General features: G+C 48.4%; 1 protein-coding gene across 1 annotated transcript in view; it reads left to right on the top strand.

The window, feature by feature from the left end:
• Positions 1-16,338, top strand: part of PEAR1 (platelet endothelial aggregation receptor 1) — a 42,143-nt gene that overhangs the window by 22,577 nt on the left and 3,228 nt on the right. Inside the window, exons 4-18 of the mRNA XM_043963578.1 lie at positions 1,033-1,137; positions 4,978-5,078; positions 6,606-6,698; positions 7,246-7,489; positions 8,864-8,981; positions 9,372-9,508; positions 9,646-9,858; positions 10,162-10,336; positions 10,853-10,973; positions 11,382-11,545; positions 11,656-11,758; positions 11,953-12,099; positions 13,991-14,116; positions 14,325-14,453; positions 15,977-16,105. Coding sequence (XP_043819513.1) covers positions 1,033-1,137; positions 4,978-5,078; positions 6,606-6,698; positions 7,246-7,489; positions 8,864-8,981; positions 9,372-9,508; positions 9,646-9,858; positions 10,162-10,336; positions 10,853-10,973; positions 11,382-11,545; positions 11,656-11,758; positions 11,953-12,099; positions 13,991-14,116; positions 14,325-14,453; positions 15,977-16,105 — 2,105 coding nt within the window. The remainder of the gene's footprint in view (positions 1-1,032; positions 1,138-4,977; positions 5,079-6,605; positions 6,699-7,245; positions 7,490-8,863; positions 8,982-9,371; positions 9,509-9,645; positions 9,859-10,161; positions 10,337-10,852; positions 10,974-11,381; positions 11,546-11,655; positions 11,759-11,952; positions 12,100-13,990; positions 14,117-14,324; positions 14,454-15,976; positions 16,106-16,338) is intronic.

The raw sequence follows: 16,338 nt of genomic DNA, 5'->3' as shown, positions 1-16,338 counted from the left end.
ACTGGGGGGGTTTGTTAAGCATCATCATCAGCCAGTTGGGGCCATAGAAGGAAAGGAGGCAGCTGATGCGAAGGATGAAGAAAAGAGAGATAGAAAAAAGGAAAGAGAGAAAGGAACGTAGAACAGAGTTTGGATCCAAATATCCAAGTATCTGATGGGACTGAAAGTTTGACCTGGGCCTGGCTTATGACTTCCAGATGTGTTGGGAGGGTAGGACAAAGGAGGGAGAGGGTGGAGTCCAGATATCAAGAGAATGGTTCCATATGAGTATTTTGAGGGAAAACTACCCTAAGTATTCTAGATGTTGGGGGAGGTGTCTAAGACATTAGATACCCCCCCAAACACCCCACCCATCTCTGAAATTATTTGAATCTGTAATTCAGGAATTGAGGGATGGGGAGTGAAGTTCTCTTAGTTTTAAAATAGATCGGGGAAGGGGGTTCATTTATCCTCTTGTTATCTTTCAGATTAACTAACTATTTCTGATGTGCACCATGGAGCTAATCCAAACACTGGGTAGTGATTTCAGATGTTAGAGTAGCTTTAAAAATTTTTAGGCTTGGGGAAAATTCCCCAAATGTAACCTAAAGGACATCTTGCCTTGACTCACAGTCCAGCCCTTACCTTAAATTCAACCCCAAGAGATCTCTGTAAGGGAGTCCAACAATGCCATTTAAAGATAAAGAAACTGGGGCAGCTAGATGGCGCAGTGGATAAAGCACTGGCCCTGGATTCAGGAGGACCTGAGTTTAAATCCAGCCTCAGACACTTGACACTTACTAACTGTGTGACCCTGGGCAAGTCACTTAACCCTCATTGCCCGGCAAAAAGACAAAAAAACAAAACCAAAACAAAACCAAAACAAAACAAATAAAGATAAAGAAACTGAAGTCCAGATTGGGGAGAGGAGAGGAGTGATTTGCCATGATCACATGAGTAGAGTGATTGACAGAGCCAGGACATGTGACTGGGTCTTCTGATGCCCTGGTTGGGGCTGTATGCCATGCTGACTCTGTTTTTCTTCCACCCCAGCTTCACCACCACAATGAAGGAATCCTACTCTCATCCCTACACCCTGCTCCCCACTGAGCCCTGCAGCCAGCCTTGGGGTCATGATCATTCCTGTCCTCAGCCCAAGTAAGTACTTCCCCCAATTAATCACCCTTCAAGGAGAAGGTCCAAGGGGATCAGAAATGGGAAGCTGGGCTTCTAGATATCAGCCGCACTCCTGCCTCCTTCACTAGATCAGCAATCATTTTATTGTTGCTGTTGTTCAGCCGTGTACAGCTCTTCATGACCCCATTTGGGATTTTCTTGGCAAAGATACTGGAGTGGTTTGCCATTTCCTGCTCCAGCTCATTTTATGGGTGAGGAAACTGAGGTAAACAGGGTTAAGTGACTTGCCCAGGGTCACACAGCTAGTAAGTGTCTGAGGCTGGATTTGAACTCAGGAAGATGAATCTTGCTGATTTCAGGCCCAGCACTCTATTCACTGTGCCACCCAGCTGCCCCAGCAATTGCTTCATAAATGTCTGTGATGTTTCAGGCATTGTGCTAGATACAAAGACAAAAGTTATAGTCCCTGTCCTCAAGGAGTTTACATTCTACCTGAGAGAACAACCTGTCTCTCCTCTGATAATAATACTATTTTACACTTACATAACATGTGCCAGATCCTGTACTAAGTGCTTTACAATTATTGTATTCTTTGATCCTTGCAACAACCCTGGGGAGTAGGTGCTATTATAATCCTCATTTTACATATAAAGAAATGGAGGCAAACAGAGGTTAAGGGATTTGGCCACGGGCACAAAGGTATTTAATGTCTGAGGCAGGATTTGACTTCAGATCTTCCACACTCTAGGCCCAGGGCTCTAACCACTGAGTCACTCTGATGTACCAGCCTTCCCTTCTGAGCAAAGGAGGTTTCTCACAGAAGGTGTTTTGAAATCCTATATAAAAGGGGTTCTTGGGGCAGCTAGGTGGTGCAGTGGATAAAGCACCAGTCCTGTATTCAGGAGGACCTGAGTTCAAATCTGGCCTCAGACACTTGACACTTAACTAGCTGTGTGACCCTGGGCAAGTGAGTTAACTCTCATTGCCCTGAAAAAAAAAATAAAAGGGGTTCTTATCCTGGGGTCCATGGACTCATTTCAGGGGAGTCTATAAACTTGGAAAGGAAAAAATAAAGTGCATCTTTATTTTCACTAACCTCTAACTGAAACTGAGCATTTCTTTCAATTCTTTGAAATCATGATTCTGAGAAGAGGTGCAAAGGCTTCACCAGCCAACCAAAGGGGTCCATGACAGACAAAAAAGTTAAGAAGTCCCTGGCCTAATTCAACCCATACCTAAGTAAAAATCCACTGTACTAAAGCCCCTGCCAATGGTTGTCCATTGCTAGAAGGCCTTTGGGGAGTGGGGTAACTTACTACCACCCAAGGCCAGCCAGCCAATAGCTAGCTCTAACTGGTAGGAAGTTTTTCCTCACATTGAACCTCAATCTGCTTTCAAATAATCACTTCCACCTATTGCTTCTTTTCTTTCTTTTTTTTTTTTTTCTGTAGGGCAATGAGGGTTAAGTGACTTGCCCAGGGTCACACAGCTAGTAAGTGTAAAGTGTCTTAGGCTGGATTTGAACTCAGGTCCTCCTGAATCCAGGGCTGGTGCTTTACACACTGTGCCACCTAGCTGCCCCCTCCACCTATTGCTTCTGATCCTGGTTTCTATGATCAATTGAATGCGACAAGCATTTAAGTACCTATTAATGCACAAGGTTAGTGGAAACTCAGCATAATGAGCCAAGGGCCAGCCTCATCAGTGCAAGTCCTGGGTTTCAATTCCTGGCTGTGTGACTAGGCAGCTTAGGTAACCTTTAAGTGCCCCAAACAATTCTCTGAGACTCTAAGCTGCAGAGCAGGGGCAGATCGACCTTGGTGGAAGGAATTTCCTCTAAGGAAGTCCCTTCTTTCAATTAAGTCCCAGTGCCTACCCCTAGCCTCTTAAGATGGGATCAGTCCTAACTGGGTTACATTGACAAAATTTTTTTTTTAATTCCCATTCCCAATAAATTTACTTTCTATTAGAAGATATGACTGATAATACAAAATAAAGGAGGGAGGGAGTACTCATAAGTATAGGATAGGAAGGAAGAAAGGCTTCCTGAATGAGGTGGTTGGTATCTAAGGTGAGCCTGGAAGGAAATTTACAATTCTAAGATGAAGAGAGAAAGCATTCTAGGCATGGGAGATAGCCTATACAAAGGCCCCGAGGAGGGAAATGAAATGCCAAGTTCAAGGAAAATATCTAGTAGGCCACTTTAGCTGACATGTAGAGATCTTAAAGAAGAACATAGTAAAATAAGGCTTGAAAGAAAGGTAGGCTAGAGCCAGATTGTGAGGAGTTTTAAATAGGAAGCTGAGGAGTTTCTATTTTGTCTTATAGGTGATAGGTAGCCACTGAATGCTTTTGAGATCAAGTGGAATGGTCACAATGATGATTTAGGAGAGTTATTTTGGCAGTTGTGTGGAGGAGGGACTGAAGAGGTGGGGAGACTGGGGGCTATCTTTTTATTTTTTATTTTTAGTAAGGCAATTGGGGTTAAGTGACTTGCCCAGGGTCACTCAGCTAGTAAGTATGTTAAGTGTATGAGGCCGGATTTGAACTCAGGTCCTCCTGACTCGAGGGCTAGTGCTCTATCCACTGCGCCACCTAGCTGCCCCCGACTGGGAGCTATCTTAATAGTTCAGGCAAGAGAAATGGCCACCTGAATCAGAGTGGCGATTGTGTGAAGAAAAGGGGATGGGTAATAGATGCCGGAGAGAAGGACTGGCCATGTCTTGGCAACTAATTAAATCTTTGGGATGAGGAAGAGGGAAGAATTAGCATTCCTGAGTTTGGAATCCTGGGTGATCAGGAGGTTGATATTACCCTGGACAGAAATAGGGTTTGGAAGAGAGAGCAGATTGAAGGGAAAGATGATGAGTTTTCTTCTAAAGATGCCAAGTTTGTAATTCCAAAAGGACGTCTGGGAGAGAAATCTCACAGGTGCTTGGTGAGTTCAGGAGAGAGGTTGGGGCTAGATATATAGATTGGAGAGTCATAGGACCATAGCTTCAGGATTGGAAGGGACCTTCTACCTCCCCCAGTGAGTGGCATATAATAGCCACTTAAGAAAGACTTGGGGGGCGCGCAGCTAGGTGGCACAGTGGATAAAACACTGGCCCTGGATTCAGGAGGACCTGAGTTCAAATCCAGCCTCAGACACTTTACACTTACTAGCTGTGTGACCCTGGGCAAGTCACTTAACCCTTGTTGCCCTGAAAAAAAAAAAGAAAGAAAAAAAGAAATATTTGTTGGTTTACTCATTGATCCAGTCCAATCCTCTCATTTTACAGATAAGGCAACTGAAGCCCAGGGAAGTGACTTGCCCAAAGTTTCACAAGTAGCAGAGGCAGGATTCAAATTTGGGTCCTCCGGGTCTTAATCCATACAAGCTTTCAATATGCCAACATATGGAACTTGCAGTCCACTAAAGCTGTCAGATCTTTATCACATGAATGAATATTTAGTCATCTTCCTCTCCATCCTGTCCTTGTGCTGCCGATCTTTTTGACCCCAGATGTAAAACTTTCACCTTACTGGTCATGTCATCTAGCCATCTGGCTTTGGAAAAGACCATATCATGACAGAAAGCTTCTGGGCAAGGAAGGAGATGTGTATGAGTGCGTGGTCCAATTATGAAATGCTTTCAATTTGTGATTCTGGCCTTGGTAGATGGAGAGTGCAGTTCTCCTAGTTTCCAAATAGCCCCTTTTGTTAACTCTCAGATCAGACCGTTGGGAAGTTCTCCTTCAAATCAAACTCCAATCGTCTTACCGCAGTCTAAAAGGATTTCTTCTTACTCCGTGAGTACGGGGAGGAGCTGGTCTTCCCCCTCCCCCCACCCCATCCTCACTCTCTTCCTTCAAATCCTAGGATCGTGTACCGCATAGCCTATCGCCAGGCAGTGAAAGTGGATCACCGGAGGCGCTTGCGGTGCTGCCAGGGCTACTATGAGAGCAGTGGAGCTTGTGTCCGTGAGTCCAGCCAGACCCCACCCCCTCCCACGCACCCCAGAATCTTCGCCCTGCCTACTACATCTGGCCCCGACCATCCCCAGATGTGCTGAGTTAGCAGGAAAAGGGCCAGGGAAGTGGGAGGTTCAAGGCAATAGGGAAATATTGACTTATGGAAAGTGAGCAAAGTTTGGCTCCAGCCCCTCAGTAGGGCCTAACTTGACCCTAAGCCCCACTGCCTTCCCTAGCACCTAGTAAGGGTGCCTCTTTCTCTCCCTCCATCCTTCTTTTGGGATGCCTTTTCTTGCTTTTCTTAGCTATCTATCTCTTCCTTTTTCCCTCCTCCTCCCTCCCCCCCTCCCTCCCTCCTTTTCTTCTTTCTCGCCTCCTCCTTCTTCCTTTCTTTCCTTCATTCTTCTCTTTCTTTCTCCCTTGTTTACTTCCTTCCTTCCTTCCTTTCTCTTTCTCCCCCCTCTCTGTCTTACTGCCCTCTCTCTCTTTTCCCCTTCCACCTTTCTGCCTTTCTGTCTTTCTCTCTCTTTTTTCCCCTTCCCTCTCTGTTCTCCTCTATCTCTCTCTTCCCTACCTCCCTCTTAACCTCTCTCTGTTTGTCTCTATCTCTGTCTCTCTCGCTCTCTCTCTCTTTCTCTCTGTCTCTCTCTCTCCTCTCTGAGGGCCTAGGGCCAGATCTTGGCTCTGACTCACGTGATTTTGAAGCTCAATTTCTTTGACATTTTCCCATGCACAAAATGGGAATATTACTTGTACTATCCACCTCTCAGGGTTGTTGTGAGGAAAGTGCTTCAAAATGCTTACAATTATGGGCTGTTATCATCATTGTCTATCTTTGCTCTGTCTCTTTGTCTCTGTATCTCTTTCACTTCCTGTTTCTCAATCCACATATGCCTCTCCTTGTTCCCATCTTCATTTCCCTTTCTCTTTCTCTTCATTTTGTACTATCTATTCCTCTCTATACTCATTCCCTTTTCCTCAGCATCTCCAAGGACCCCTGTCTTGCCTTTTCTTTGTCCAGCTTCACCCTTCTACTTTCAGAGCCTTCCCATTTCCTCCCCAACAATGTCAGCTCCCCAAACTAGATCCCAAAGGTGGCCGACTTCCTCCCTGCCCCACACTCTCAGCAAGGTGTCCTCTAGGCCACTGGAGTCTTTCCAGGGTCTCATCCTGAGTGGCTGCAATTGTCTAAGCCTCAGACTAGCTGAGTTCTTGGAAATGACAGGCGGTAGTAGAAATGTCCCAGGTCTCAGAGTAAGGAGGCTTCCTTTCTAATCTTTACTCTGACTCTGACACACTGGCTATGTGCCTTCGTAAAAGACACAGTACTTCTCTGGTACTCACGTCATTCACTTGTTAAGTGGGGATAAAGATGCCTGCCCAACATATGTCACAAGGTTATTGTGAAGAAAGTGGTATAGGAATGGATTATTCTGATCCTCTGAGGTAGCTAGAAATGGGGCTGGACTTTGGTACCTTTGGGGAACAAGGGGTAAGTCTGTCGCCTTCACCACTGTCTCTCCCCTCCCACCATAGCTCTGTGTTCTCAGGAGTGTGTCCATGGCAGATGCATTGCTCCAGATCAATGCCAGTGTGAGAACGGATGGAAGGGGGATGACTGCTCTTCCTGTGAGTATCCCCAGTTGTGCTCTCTCTTGTCCATACCCTCCCAGGACCCCTGTCAATCATGGAAGAACTCCAGGGAGATTCCGGAGGTGGAGGAGGGGGTGATGGATGGGAATTGTGAGGAAGACCTGGGAGTTGGGACTGGGACCCAAATCAGAGTTGGGCAACTCTAAGGATTAGAAAGAGGCAGACAAAAACAATAGAAATAAAGAGGAGAGAGAGAGAGAGAGAGAGAGAGAGAGAGAGAGAGAGAGAGAGAGAGAGAGAAGAAGAAGAAGAAGAAGAAGAAGAAGAAGAAGAAGAAGAAGAAGAAGAAGAAGAAGAAGAAGAAGAAGAAGAAGGAGGAGGAGGAGGAGGAGGAGGAGGAGGAGGAGGAGGAGGAGGAGGAGGAGGAGGAGGAGGAGGAGGAGGAGGGAAGCAGAAAGAGGCCAAAAGAGGTAGAGACAAAGGAAGAGACAGAAAGACTGAGAGTCACAGGTCAGGTGAGTGAGGGTATGATCTCCCAATGACTGACTGTGCCTATGATTACACCCCTTATCCCCATCTCCAGCTTGCCCCCAGCAGTTGTGGGGCAAAAACTGTGAAAATTTCTGTGAATGTGGCAACAACAGCACTTGTGACCCCAAGACTGGCGTTTGTGTCTGCCCCCCTGGCTTCCAGCCTCCCCGGTGCTTCCAGCCCTGCCCACCTGGTTTCTATGGCCCTGGCTGCCTGAACCAGTGCCATTGCCATGGAGCCTCGTGTGACTTCCAGACAGGGGCCTGTCACTGCCCTGCCAATAGCACCGGGCCTAGGTAAGCAGTGTGGGAGCTGAGGCACACACCTACTCACACAGACATTTACACAAAGGTGATGCACAACTATTCCCATAAAGACACATATGAACACGCACAGAGAGATAGAATCATAGTGGTAAGAGTTGGAAGAAACTTGACCAAGTTCAATGGGGATCAAGTCTTGGGTACGGAGAAGCCCAGCCTTGTGTTCCCAGGAGGATGTCCATAACTGATGTATGAACAAGCCCACAGGCTCCATAGGGAGATGCTCCCAAATGTTCTAAAATAAAGGCTTCTCTTCCCATGAGTTCATAAGAGGCTTTGTTGGTCAGTGGACAGGGCATTGGATGTAGCTTTGGGATCTCAGCTCTGCTACTTTATTGCCTTTCTGACCTTGGGTAATTCACTTATCCTCTGAACCTCTGTTTCCTTATCTGAAAAATAATGGAAGCTTCTCAGGTCCCTCCCAGCTCTACGTTTTCGAGCCTATGAACCCATAAGTCGATAAGGGAACCTACTTAACTGACTCCTTGTATTGTCCAATCTCCCACTCGATGCAGCAACTCTCGAGATGACATTCCTGACTGAACATTTCCTGTAACTGGGAACTCACTAACTCATGAAGCAGCTCATTCCACCCTTGGCGGCTTTTATTAATTATTTGGAGCCAAAATATGTCTCTCTGGAAAGTCAAACCACTATTATTATTATTATTATTTTTGCTCCACTCTGAAGTCATTCGCATGACAGACCTCCACATTCTTGAAGGCAGCAATCGTGTTCCCTAAGTATTTTTCCAAGTAAAATGTTGGCATTTCCTTTAGTTAATCATCCTCTGACGTGGCTTCCCATCCCCTCCACCATTCTGGCCACTGTCGTGTTTCGATTGTTAAGCTCCCTCCTAAAATATGGTGAACAGAACAGAATACAGCGTGGATCTAGATGCTGTCCAACCTGAACAGTCCAGCAGTGTTTTTACTTTCCTCTTTCTGGAGATTGTCATGTCGCATTGCTGCCTCGTGTTGTTTGCCCAAAGTCCCCCTGCCCCAGAGGAGCTATTTATAACCATTTTTCCTTTGTGCAGTTGAGTTTTTAAATGTGTGTGGGACTCTACATTTATTATCTCATGAATTTGGAGTCTTCTGATTAAAATTCAGTCCATCCTCTCCTAAATTCCTATTCCCCCAATGCCTATCAGTAAATATTTGCTGAATTTAATTGAATCCCTACCGCCAACTAATGGTCTTACTGGTGGGAGTATATTTTTGCTATCTTACCCATAGGTATTTCAACAAGTCTGTTGCATGCTAGACCATCTAGTGCAGGTTGAATGAAGAAGTGAAGACTTCTCTCCTCCCTCCTCACTGACCTAGGCCTTATCTACCTCCACAGCTGTGAGATACCCTGCCCTCTGAACACAGATGGCTTCTCCTGCCCCAGAAGCCATCCCTGCCAAAACGGGGGCATCTACAAGTCCTTCCAGAACTGCACCTGCCCCCCAGGCTGGATGGTAGGACGGATGGGGGCAATTGGTGGGGAGAGCATCAGGAGTCAATGGGGAAGGACAGTCAGAATGCTGGAGGAGGCTTCTGGAGACTAGAAGTGGGGAGTTCATAGTGGAGAGCAGAGGTGGGGGGCGGTGCTGGGGTCAAGGCTATTGCCAGGGAGAGGTTCCTGTAGACGTTTCCTGGGATGAGGGGTGTGTGGCAGAGGTGGTGCAGTTTCTGGCAAAGAACAGGGGAGACAGTGGGAGCCCTGCTACTCCCTGGCAACAGGAGGCGTTTAGTAAATGCTTGTCGGTTGCCTGGATAAAGAAATGGATTCCGTAGGTTTTCTGCTAGCATCGGAGACTGGGAATTCCTGAGGGCTTTTATGATACCCTCTACCCTGCTTTTCTCAGGGGGCCATTTGTTCCCTGCCATGCCCAGAAGGCCGCTACGGAAGGGGTTGCACCCAGGAGTGTCGCTGTCATAACGGCGGTCAGTGCGACCCCATCCTGGGACTGTGTCAATGTGCGCCAGGATACACCGGAGACAGGTGAGTGGGAGGAGCAGGGGGTTTGAAGAGGGTGGGCCCTGAGGCGCCTGGTGGGCGGGTCGCGGGCGGAGTCTGGGCGAGGCAGGGAGTGGGGGCGGAGCCCGGAGGGGGCCGGTCTCACTGAGCTCGGTGCCCAGGTGCCGAGAGGAGTGCCCAGTGGATCGTTTCGGCCAAGACTGTGCAGAGACGTGCGACTGCGCCCCCGGGGCCCGCTGCTTCTCGGCGGACGGGGCGTGTCTGTGCGAGCATGGCTTCACTGGGGATCGCTGCACCGAGCGCCTCTGTCCGGACGGGAGCTACGGGCTCACCTGCGAGGCGGCCTGCACCTGTCACCCAGAGCACAGCCTCAGGTGGGGCAATCTGAGCATGGCTCGAGGGGGTCCCAGAGGGAGGGCTCCAGGAAAGGGGAAGTCCTAGAGGGAAGGAAAAAGGAAAGGGAGAGAACGCCTGCCTCCCGCACCCCCTGTCCTCGTCCCCGGGGTCGCCCTGGCTTCCCGACCTCGGACTGGTCCCTTTCTCCACCCGAAGACACTAGACCGGGCTCCTTGGGCAGATGGGAACGGGGCTAGAGAGCCCGAGGACCTCAGCTTCCTTGGCCGGGCCTCCTGAAGGACCTAAGCTACTCTTGGCGGTCCCCCTTGCTCTGTTCACAGCTGCCACCCCATGAGCGGCGAGTGCTCCTGCAGGCCGGGATGGGCTGGCCTGCACTGCAACGAGAGCTGTCCCCCGGGCACCCACGGGCCTGGCTGTCGGGAACCTTGCCTCTGCCTCCATGGCGGCACCTGCCAGGCAGAAAGTGGCCACTGCCTTTGCCCCCCAGGCTACACAGTGAGTGAGCCAATGTGGTCTGCCCAATCCACTGCCCTGTTGGTACTGGAAAGCCCCCCATGGAGCCTCACAGCCAGGGGAGACAGAGACCCTGGAGGCTTTATCTCCTTTCACCTTCCTCTAGGAGACACAGAGACTGATTCCCCATCCTCCTGAGCTTCTTTCCCCCTCCCCCTCCCAGTCTCCACTCCCCACCTCTCCAGCCGCTCCACCCCCAGGATAGCCAGGGAGTCCCACCTTACAGGCAGAGACAGAGGAAGGGGAATCTCATTTCCATATCTCAGAAGACACAAGAGTCTAGTGTCTCAAGTCCCTCAGCTCTCTGGCATCGCTGGGCTAGCCTATGCTTCTCCTGGGGGGCAGACCTCCTCTCTGATTTGACAGGAAAGTAACAGTGTGTCCCCTTTAACTGACTTCCCCCCCTTCCCAAAGGTTGAGGGGCTGAATGGAGTGGGCTACTGTGTGGCTGAGGAGCCCCACCCTCCTCTCATTGGTCTCTGGGCTGGGTTTTTCCAGGGCCCCCACTGTTCCAGCCTCTGCCCTCTGGACACGTTCGGGGTCAACTGCTCCCAGAGCTGTTCCTGTGTACACGCTCTCTCCTGCTCCCCAATTGATGGCACGTGCATTTGCAAGGAAGGTCGGTAAGGGCATCCGGGTGGGTCAGGCCTGAGGATGGTCAGGAGAAGGGCATAGCTAGAAGGCCAAAGGTGGAGCCAGGGGCGGGTACACAGAGTGGGACTAAGGCCTGAGGTCACAATTGGAATGGGGTTTAAGATTTGGAATGGGGCAGGGTTCTGGGGGCTTGGAGCATAGCCTAGAGCAGGGGGAGTTCCAACCTACACTGGAAGAGTTCTAGGAAGGGGGAAGCACTGGAGGGAAGAAGGGAGGGATATATGATTAGACAGTATGATTGAGTTGTGGGGAAGGGAACTGGCCTGGGTTGAGAGCTCTCATGGGACACAGGCCATACCTAAAATCCTTGGTAGGAAGAGAATGAGAAGGGGAAAGGCCATTAGTCCCTGATCAGGACCACTTTCTCCTGCAGGATGGCAGAAAGGCGACTGTTCTGTGCCTTGCCCTGAGGGCACCTGGGGCTTTGGCTGCAATGCTAGCTGCCAGTGTGCCCACGGGGCTGCCTGTAGTCCACAGACAGGAGCCTGCTCCTGCACCCCTGGCTGGAGAGGTGATCGATGCCAGATTCCCTGCCTGGTGAGTGCCAGGACTGAGGAAATGGTCCAGGAGGGGGATACCTTTAAGCCCTATTCCTTGCTAACTGAGCCTTCCCTTGTTGACTCGACCTTCCCTTCTTTTTCCCTAAGAAGGGGCAGTTTGGACCAGGCTGTGCCAGTCACTGTGATTGCAAACACGCAGATGGCTGCGACCCTATTCATGGGCATTGTCAATGCCGACCAGGATGGACAGGTAAGCAAATCAAATATCTAGGCCACCTGGCTGGGGATTTTGGGGGGGGGGTCCTTGGAAAGCAAAGACTCCTCACCCTTCCCAGGGCTCCTGCTTCCATGTCCCACCCCAAAAGGGGATATAGCTGGTGGAGACTGCTCTCCCCTCAGTTAAAAGACCCCTTTCAACCTAGATACCCTCTCCTGGGTCCACAGGGCTCCACTGTGACCTTCCATGCCCTGAGGGTTTCTGGGGACCCCACTGCAATAACTCCTGTACCTGCAAGAATGGGGGGACCTGTATACCTGAGAATGGGAGCTGCATCTGTGTTCCTGGCTACCGGGGTCCTTCTTGCCAGAGAAGTGAGTTACTCTCCTTATTTCTTCACCCCTCTCTTTCTCCCATCTAGATATTCAGTCAACAAACATTTAAGAAGTGCTTCCTAGGTTCTAGGCACTATGCTAAGTACTCGGGATACAAAGAAAGGCAAAAACTGTGCCTGCCCTCACGGAACTCACCTCCTAGAGTGGGTGACTATGTATATCTAAGCTGTATGCAGAGTAGATGGAAGGTGATCTTAGAGGAAAGGCACCAGTGAAGAAAGTGGGATTTGATGTGAATCTGAAAGAAATCAGTAAATGAAGAAGTGGAGGCAATGAGGGAGAACATATCCTGCCTCCATCCCTTTATTTCCAGCTCTGTAGACTCCTATAGTTGGAAAACACATTCTAAGGCATAATAACTCCATTTGGTGTCCAACTGCCCACTTGTCCACGAGGTAGCCTGGTGTAGTTCAGAGGTGTCAAACGTGACCCAACACTTTTTGTGTGTGTGTGTTTGGTTGGGGTTTTTTGGTGAGGCAATTGGGGTTAAGTGACTTGCCCAGGGTCACACAGCCAGTTAAGTGTCAAGTGTCTGAGGCCAGATTTGAACTTGGGTCCTCCTGAATCCAGGGCCAGTGCTCTATCCACTGCGCCACCTAGCTGCCCCTGTGACCCAACACTCTTGAACGAGACTAAAATATAACTGAGAAATATTTAACAAAATAAATAAAAGTACACTAAAACAAAGATAACGTTGAATTTTAAAGCTAAGTCAATCTATGAGCCCACAAAGATACTTGCTTATGAGGGATTAGCGACCCTATTTCTATTTGAGTTTGAAACAATTAGTGTAGCTTGACTTGCAGTCAGGAATACTACAGTTCACATCCTGCATCTGACATGCTGTGTGATGAAGGGCAAATTGCAACCTCTCTGAGCCTCAGTTTCTTCATTTGTACAAATAGAGTGATGATGTTTGTAGGACATGCCTTAGAGGGTTTTTGTGAGGCTCCCATGTAATAAATAATGTATTTAAAGGGATTTACAAACCTCAAAGTGCTATACAAATGCCAGGCATTATTAACAAGGAAACTAAGCCTTGAGTGGAAGTAACTCATTCCCATTCACACAGAAGTAGGGTTCAATCTTATGTTTTCTGACTCCAAACCAGAAAACAAGAAATAAATAAGAGAAGAATTGATATGACAAACCAAGAGAAGTGATGGGGGCAGCTCATTGATATAGTGGGAGAGTGTCTGCTTTGCATTAAAAAGATCTGGGTTTGAATCACTGAAAATACCTGTGTGACTTTGGGAAAGCCATTAAATGTTTCTCAGCCTGATTTTGCTCATCTGTATGGAGAATGGACAAGATAACCTTAAAGGTGCATCCTGATATGTAGGAATTCAAAGAGGGAGAGATCTCTGTGCACCTGTGTTTGGGACTGGTCAGACAAAGATTGATGAAGAATGAGAGAGTAAACCTGGGCTATGAAGGATGGGGTGAGGGGGAAGCTGGTGAGGGGCAGCTAGGTGGCACAATGAATAGAGTACCACCCCTGGAGTTAGGAGGACCTAAGTTGAAAATCAGATGCTGTGTGACCCTGGGCAAGCCACTTAACCAAGAGAGAGAGAGAGAGAGAGAGAGAGAGAGAGAGAGAGAGAGAGAGAGAGAGAGAGAGAGAGAGAGAGAGAGAGAGAGCGCACACAAAGGGACCAGGAGTATATTGGGATGAGAGTTCTCTCTGAACCAATCAGTGGACTCCTGCAGGGTAGCAGGAGTCTTGTTCCCCACTACCACCCTTGTCAAACCATTGACTAAAGCAGCAGGAAAGAGAGGACCAAGAGGGACAGAGAAGACAGAACGCACCAGGGGGAGGCTATTTTTCTCTTCAACTTCAGCCTCTGTCTTTCCATTGTTTTCCCCCTAGCCTGCCAGCCTGGTCGATATGGCAAACGCTGTGCTCCCTGCAAATGTGCCAACCATTCCTCCTGCAACCCCATTGATGGAAGCTGTCACTGCCATGCTGGGTGGACTGGCCCTGATTGTTCCCAGCGTGAGTGAGAGTCAAGGGTGGGGGAAGAACAGAGGAAAGACCCCTATTAAGGGCTTCAGTCAAAGGCCACACAGAAATAGTGAACCTGGGTGGGCAGGTGGGGCTCAGGAAGTCCCAAATTCAATGGAGGGGACCCAATGGACAGAGTGGTATGACTCAGATTCCTGGTCCTGGTTTTCATGGGACTTGTTCCTTTTTTCCCCTCTAGCATGCCCATTGGGATACTGGGGCAACAACTGTGCCCTTCCCTGCCAGTGCCATAATGGTGGGCACTGCCAACCTCAGGAGGGAAGCTGCATCTGCCCACCAGGCTGGACTGGACGCCTCTGCTCTGAAGGTACCAATGGGATGAATCAAATGTGTAAAGCATTTTGTAAACCTTTAAGTACTATGTAAATGCCAGCTATGATGATGATGACAATGATGACAGAAAGGTAGGGTAGGGAGGCAATTTTGGAGAGATCATCTCATCTGTGTCTTGACTTCCAAGCCACCTCCTGACCCAGTCCAGGTGAGACCCTGCAACCAACCAATAGAGGAAACTGATGATATGGCTGTGCAAAAAGAACACATGTAGATTACACAGTCATCAATATCATGTTATAACAAGGATTATTAGGCTGTGGAATCCAATGGACAATGGATCAAATGACCAACACAGTGAGGATGAGGAGATAGCAGTAAACCGAAAGTCAGGAGACCTGAAGGTGAGGCCTGCCTCTGCCACAAACTTGATGTGTGACTTCTTGAAAGTCACTTATCCTCTCACTCACCCATGGTCATGGTCAAATAATCATGGATCATTTTCCCCCTCTTTTTTGGGGGGGGAGAGTGGGCAGTGAGGGTTAAGTGACTTGCCCAGGGTCACACAGCTAGTAAGTGTCAAGTGTCTGAGGCTGGATTTGAATTCAGGTCCTCTTGAATCCAGGACTGGTGCTTTATCTACTGTGCCACCTAGCTGCCCCTTCCCTCTTTAAAAAAAAATTATTTATATCTTTGTTATTTTTTCCCCCTTAAAAATTTTTTTTTCAGGACAATGAGAGTTAAGTGACTTGCCCAAGGTCACACAGCTAGTTTCAAGTGTCTGAGGCCAGATTTGAACTCAGGTACTCCTGACTCTAGGGCTGGTGCTCTATCCACTGCCACACCTAGCTGCCCCCTACTCATCATTTCTTATGGCACAGTAATATATTGCATTACATTCACATGTCACAATTTGCTTAGCCATTCCCCAATGGACACACATCTATTTTGTTTCCAATTCTTTGCTGCCACAGAAGGTTTTGCTAGAAATATTTGGGAGTATATGGGAACTTTCATTTTATCAATGGCCTACTTGGTGTATTAGCCTAGTGGTAGAATCTCTGGGTCAAAGGGTATGGACATTTAATCACTTTATTTGCATAATTCCAAGTTGCTTTCATGGTCCATGTTTCTACAGCCCATTAGTTTCCAAAGTACATTCTTCACAACTCTTTGGGACAAGTAGTGAGGCAACACCATTCCCAACCTACAGGGGAGGAAGCTGAACCGTAGGTAGTAGAGGCTGGATTCCTTAAAGTCACAAAATTTTAAAATGTCAAAGCAGGTTTGGCTGCAAGTCTTCTCACTCTAAGAACAGCCCCTTCTGTGCCAAACTGCATTTCATCAGATGAGAAAGTGTGAACATGCTTTAGGAAGTGTCCCTGTGACCCTGCTATTACGTAGCCTGGTCCATGTTTAATCCAGAAAGAGATCAAGGAACTTAGGGAACTGCTCCCGGAAATGAAAGAAATAAGCCTTTCTTGGAGAAGTACACAAGTGCTCCTGGCCCCCATGTCTTTGCATCCCTCTGACCTCTCCTTTTGCTTATCCCTCTAGGTTGTCCTCCACGTATGTTTGGTTCCAACTGCTCCCAGACATGCCAGTGTGGGCCTGAGGGACAGTGCCAGGCTGAAACAGGGGCTTGTATATGTCCCCCGGGACACAGTGGTGCCCCCTGCAAAATTGGTGAGTCACTCAGGGCAGCTTCCCAGTTCTCTCCCAGGACAAAGGTGGTGGTCTCTCCAATTCAGTTCAATACCTAATTGTGTGCCAGGTACTATTAGGTGCTAAGGATATAAAAACAAAAAAAATGACAACAGTCCCTGCCTGCCCTCAAGGGACATTCATTCTTCTGTCCTCTCTCTTCTTAGCAGTGTGAAGAGCGTCCACTCTTATTGCTTCCTCTCTCCTTTCCTACT

This window comes from Dromiciops gliroides, chromosome 4 (genome assembly GCF_019393635.1).
Source record: "Dromiciops gliroides isolate mDroGli1 chromosome 4, mDroGli1.pri, whole genome shotgun sequence".
Classification (NCBI taxonomy): domain Eukaryota; kingdom Metazoa; phylum Chordata; class Mammalia; order Microbiotheria; family Microbiotheriidae; genus Dromiciops; species Dromiciops gliroides.
The sequence above is the reverse complement of the archived record's forward strand: the minus strand, read 5'-3'. Positions and strand labels throughout refer to the sequence as shown.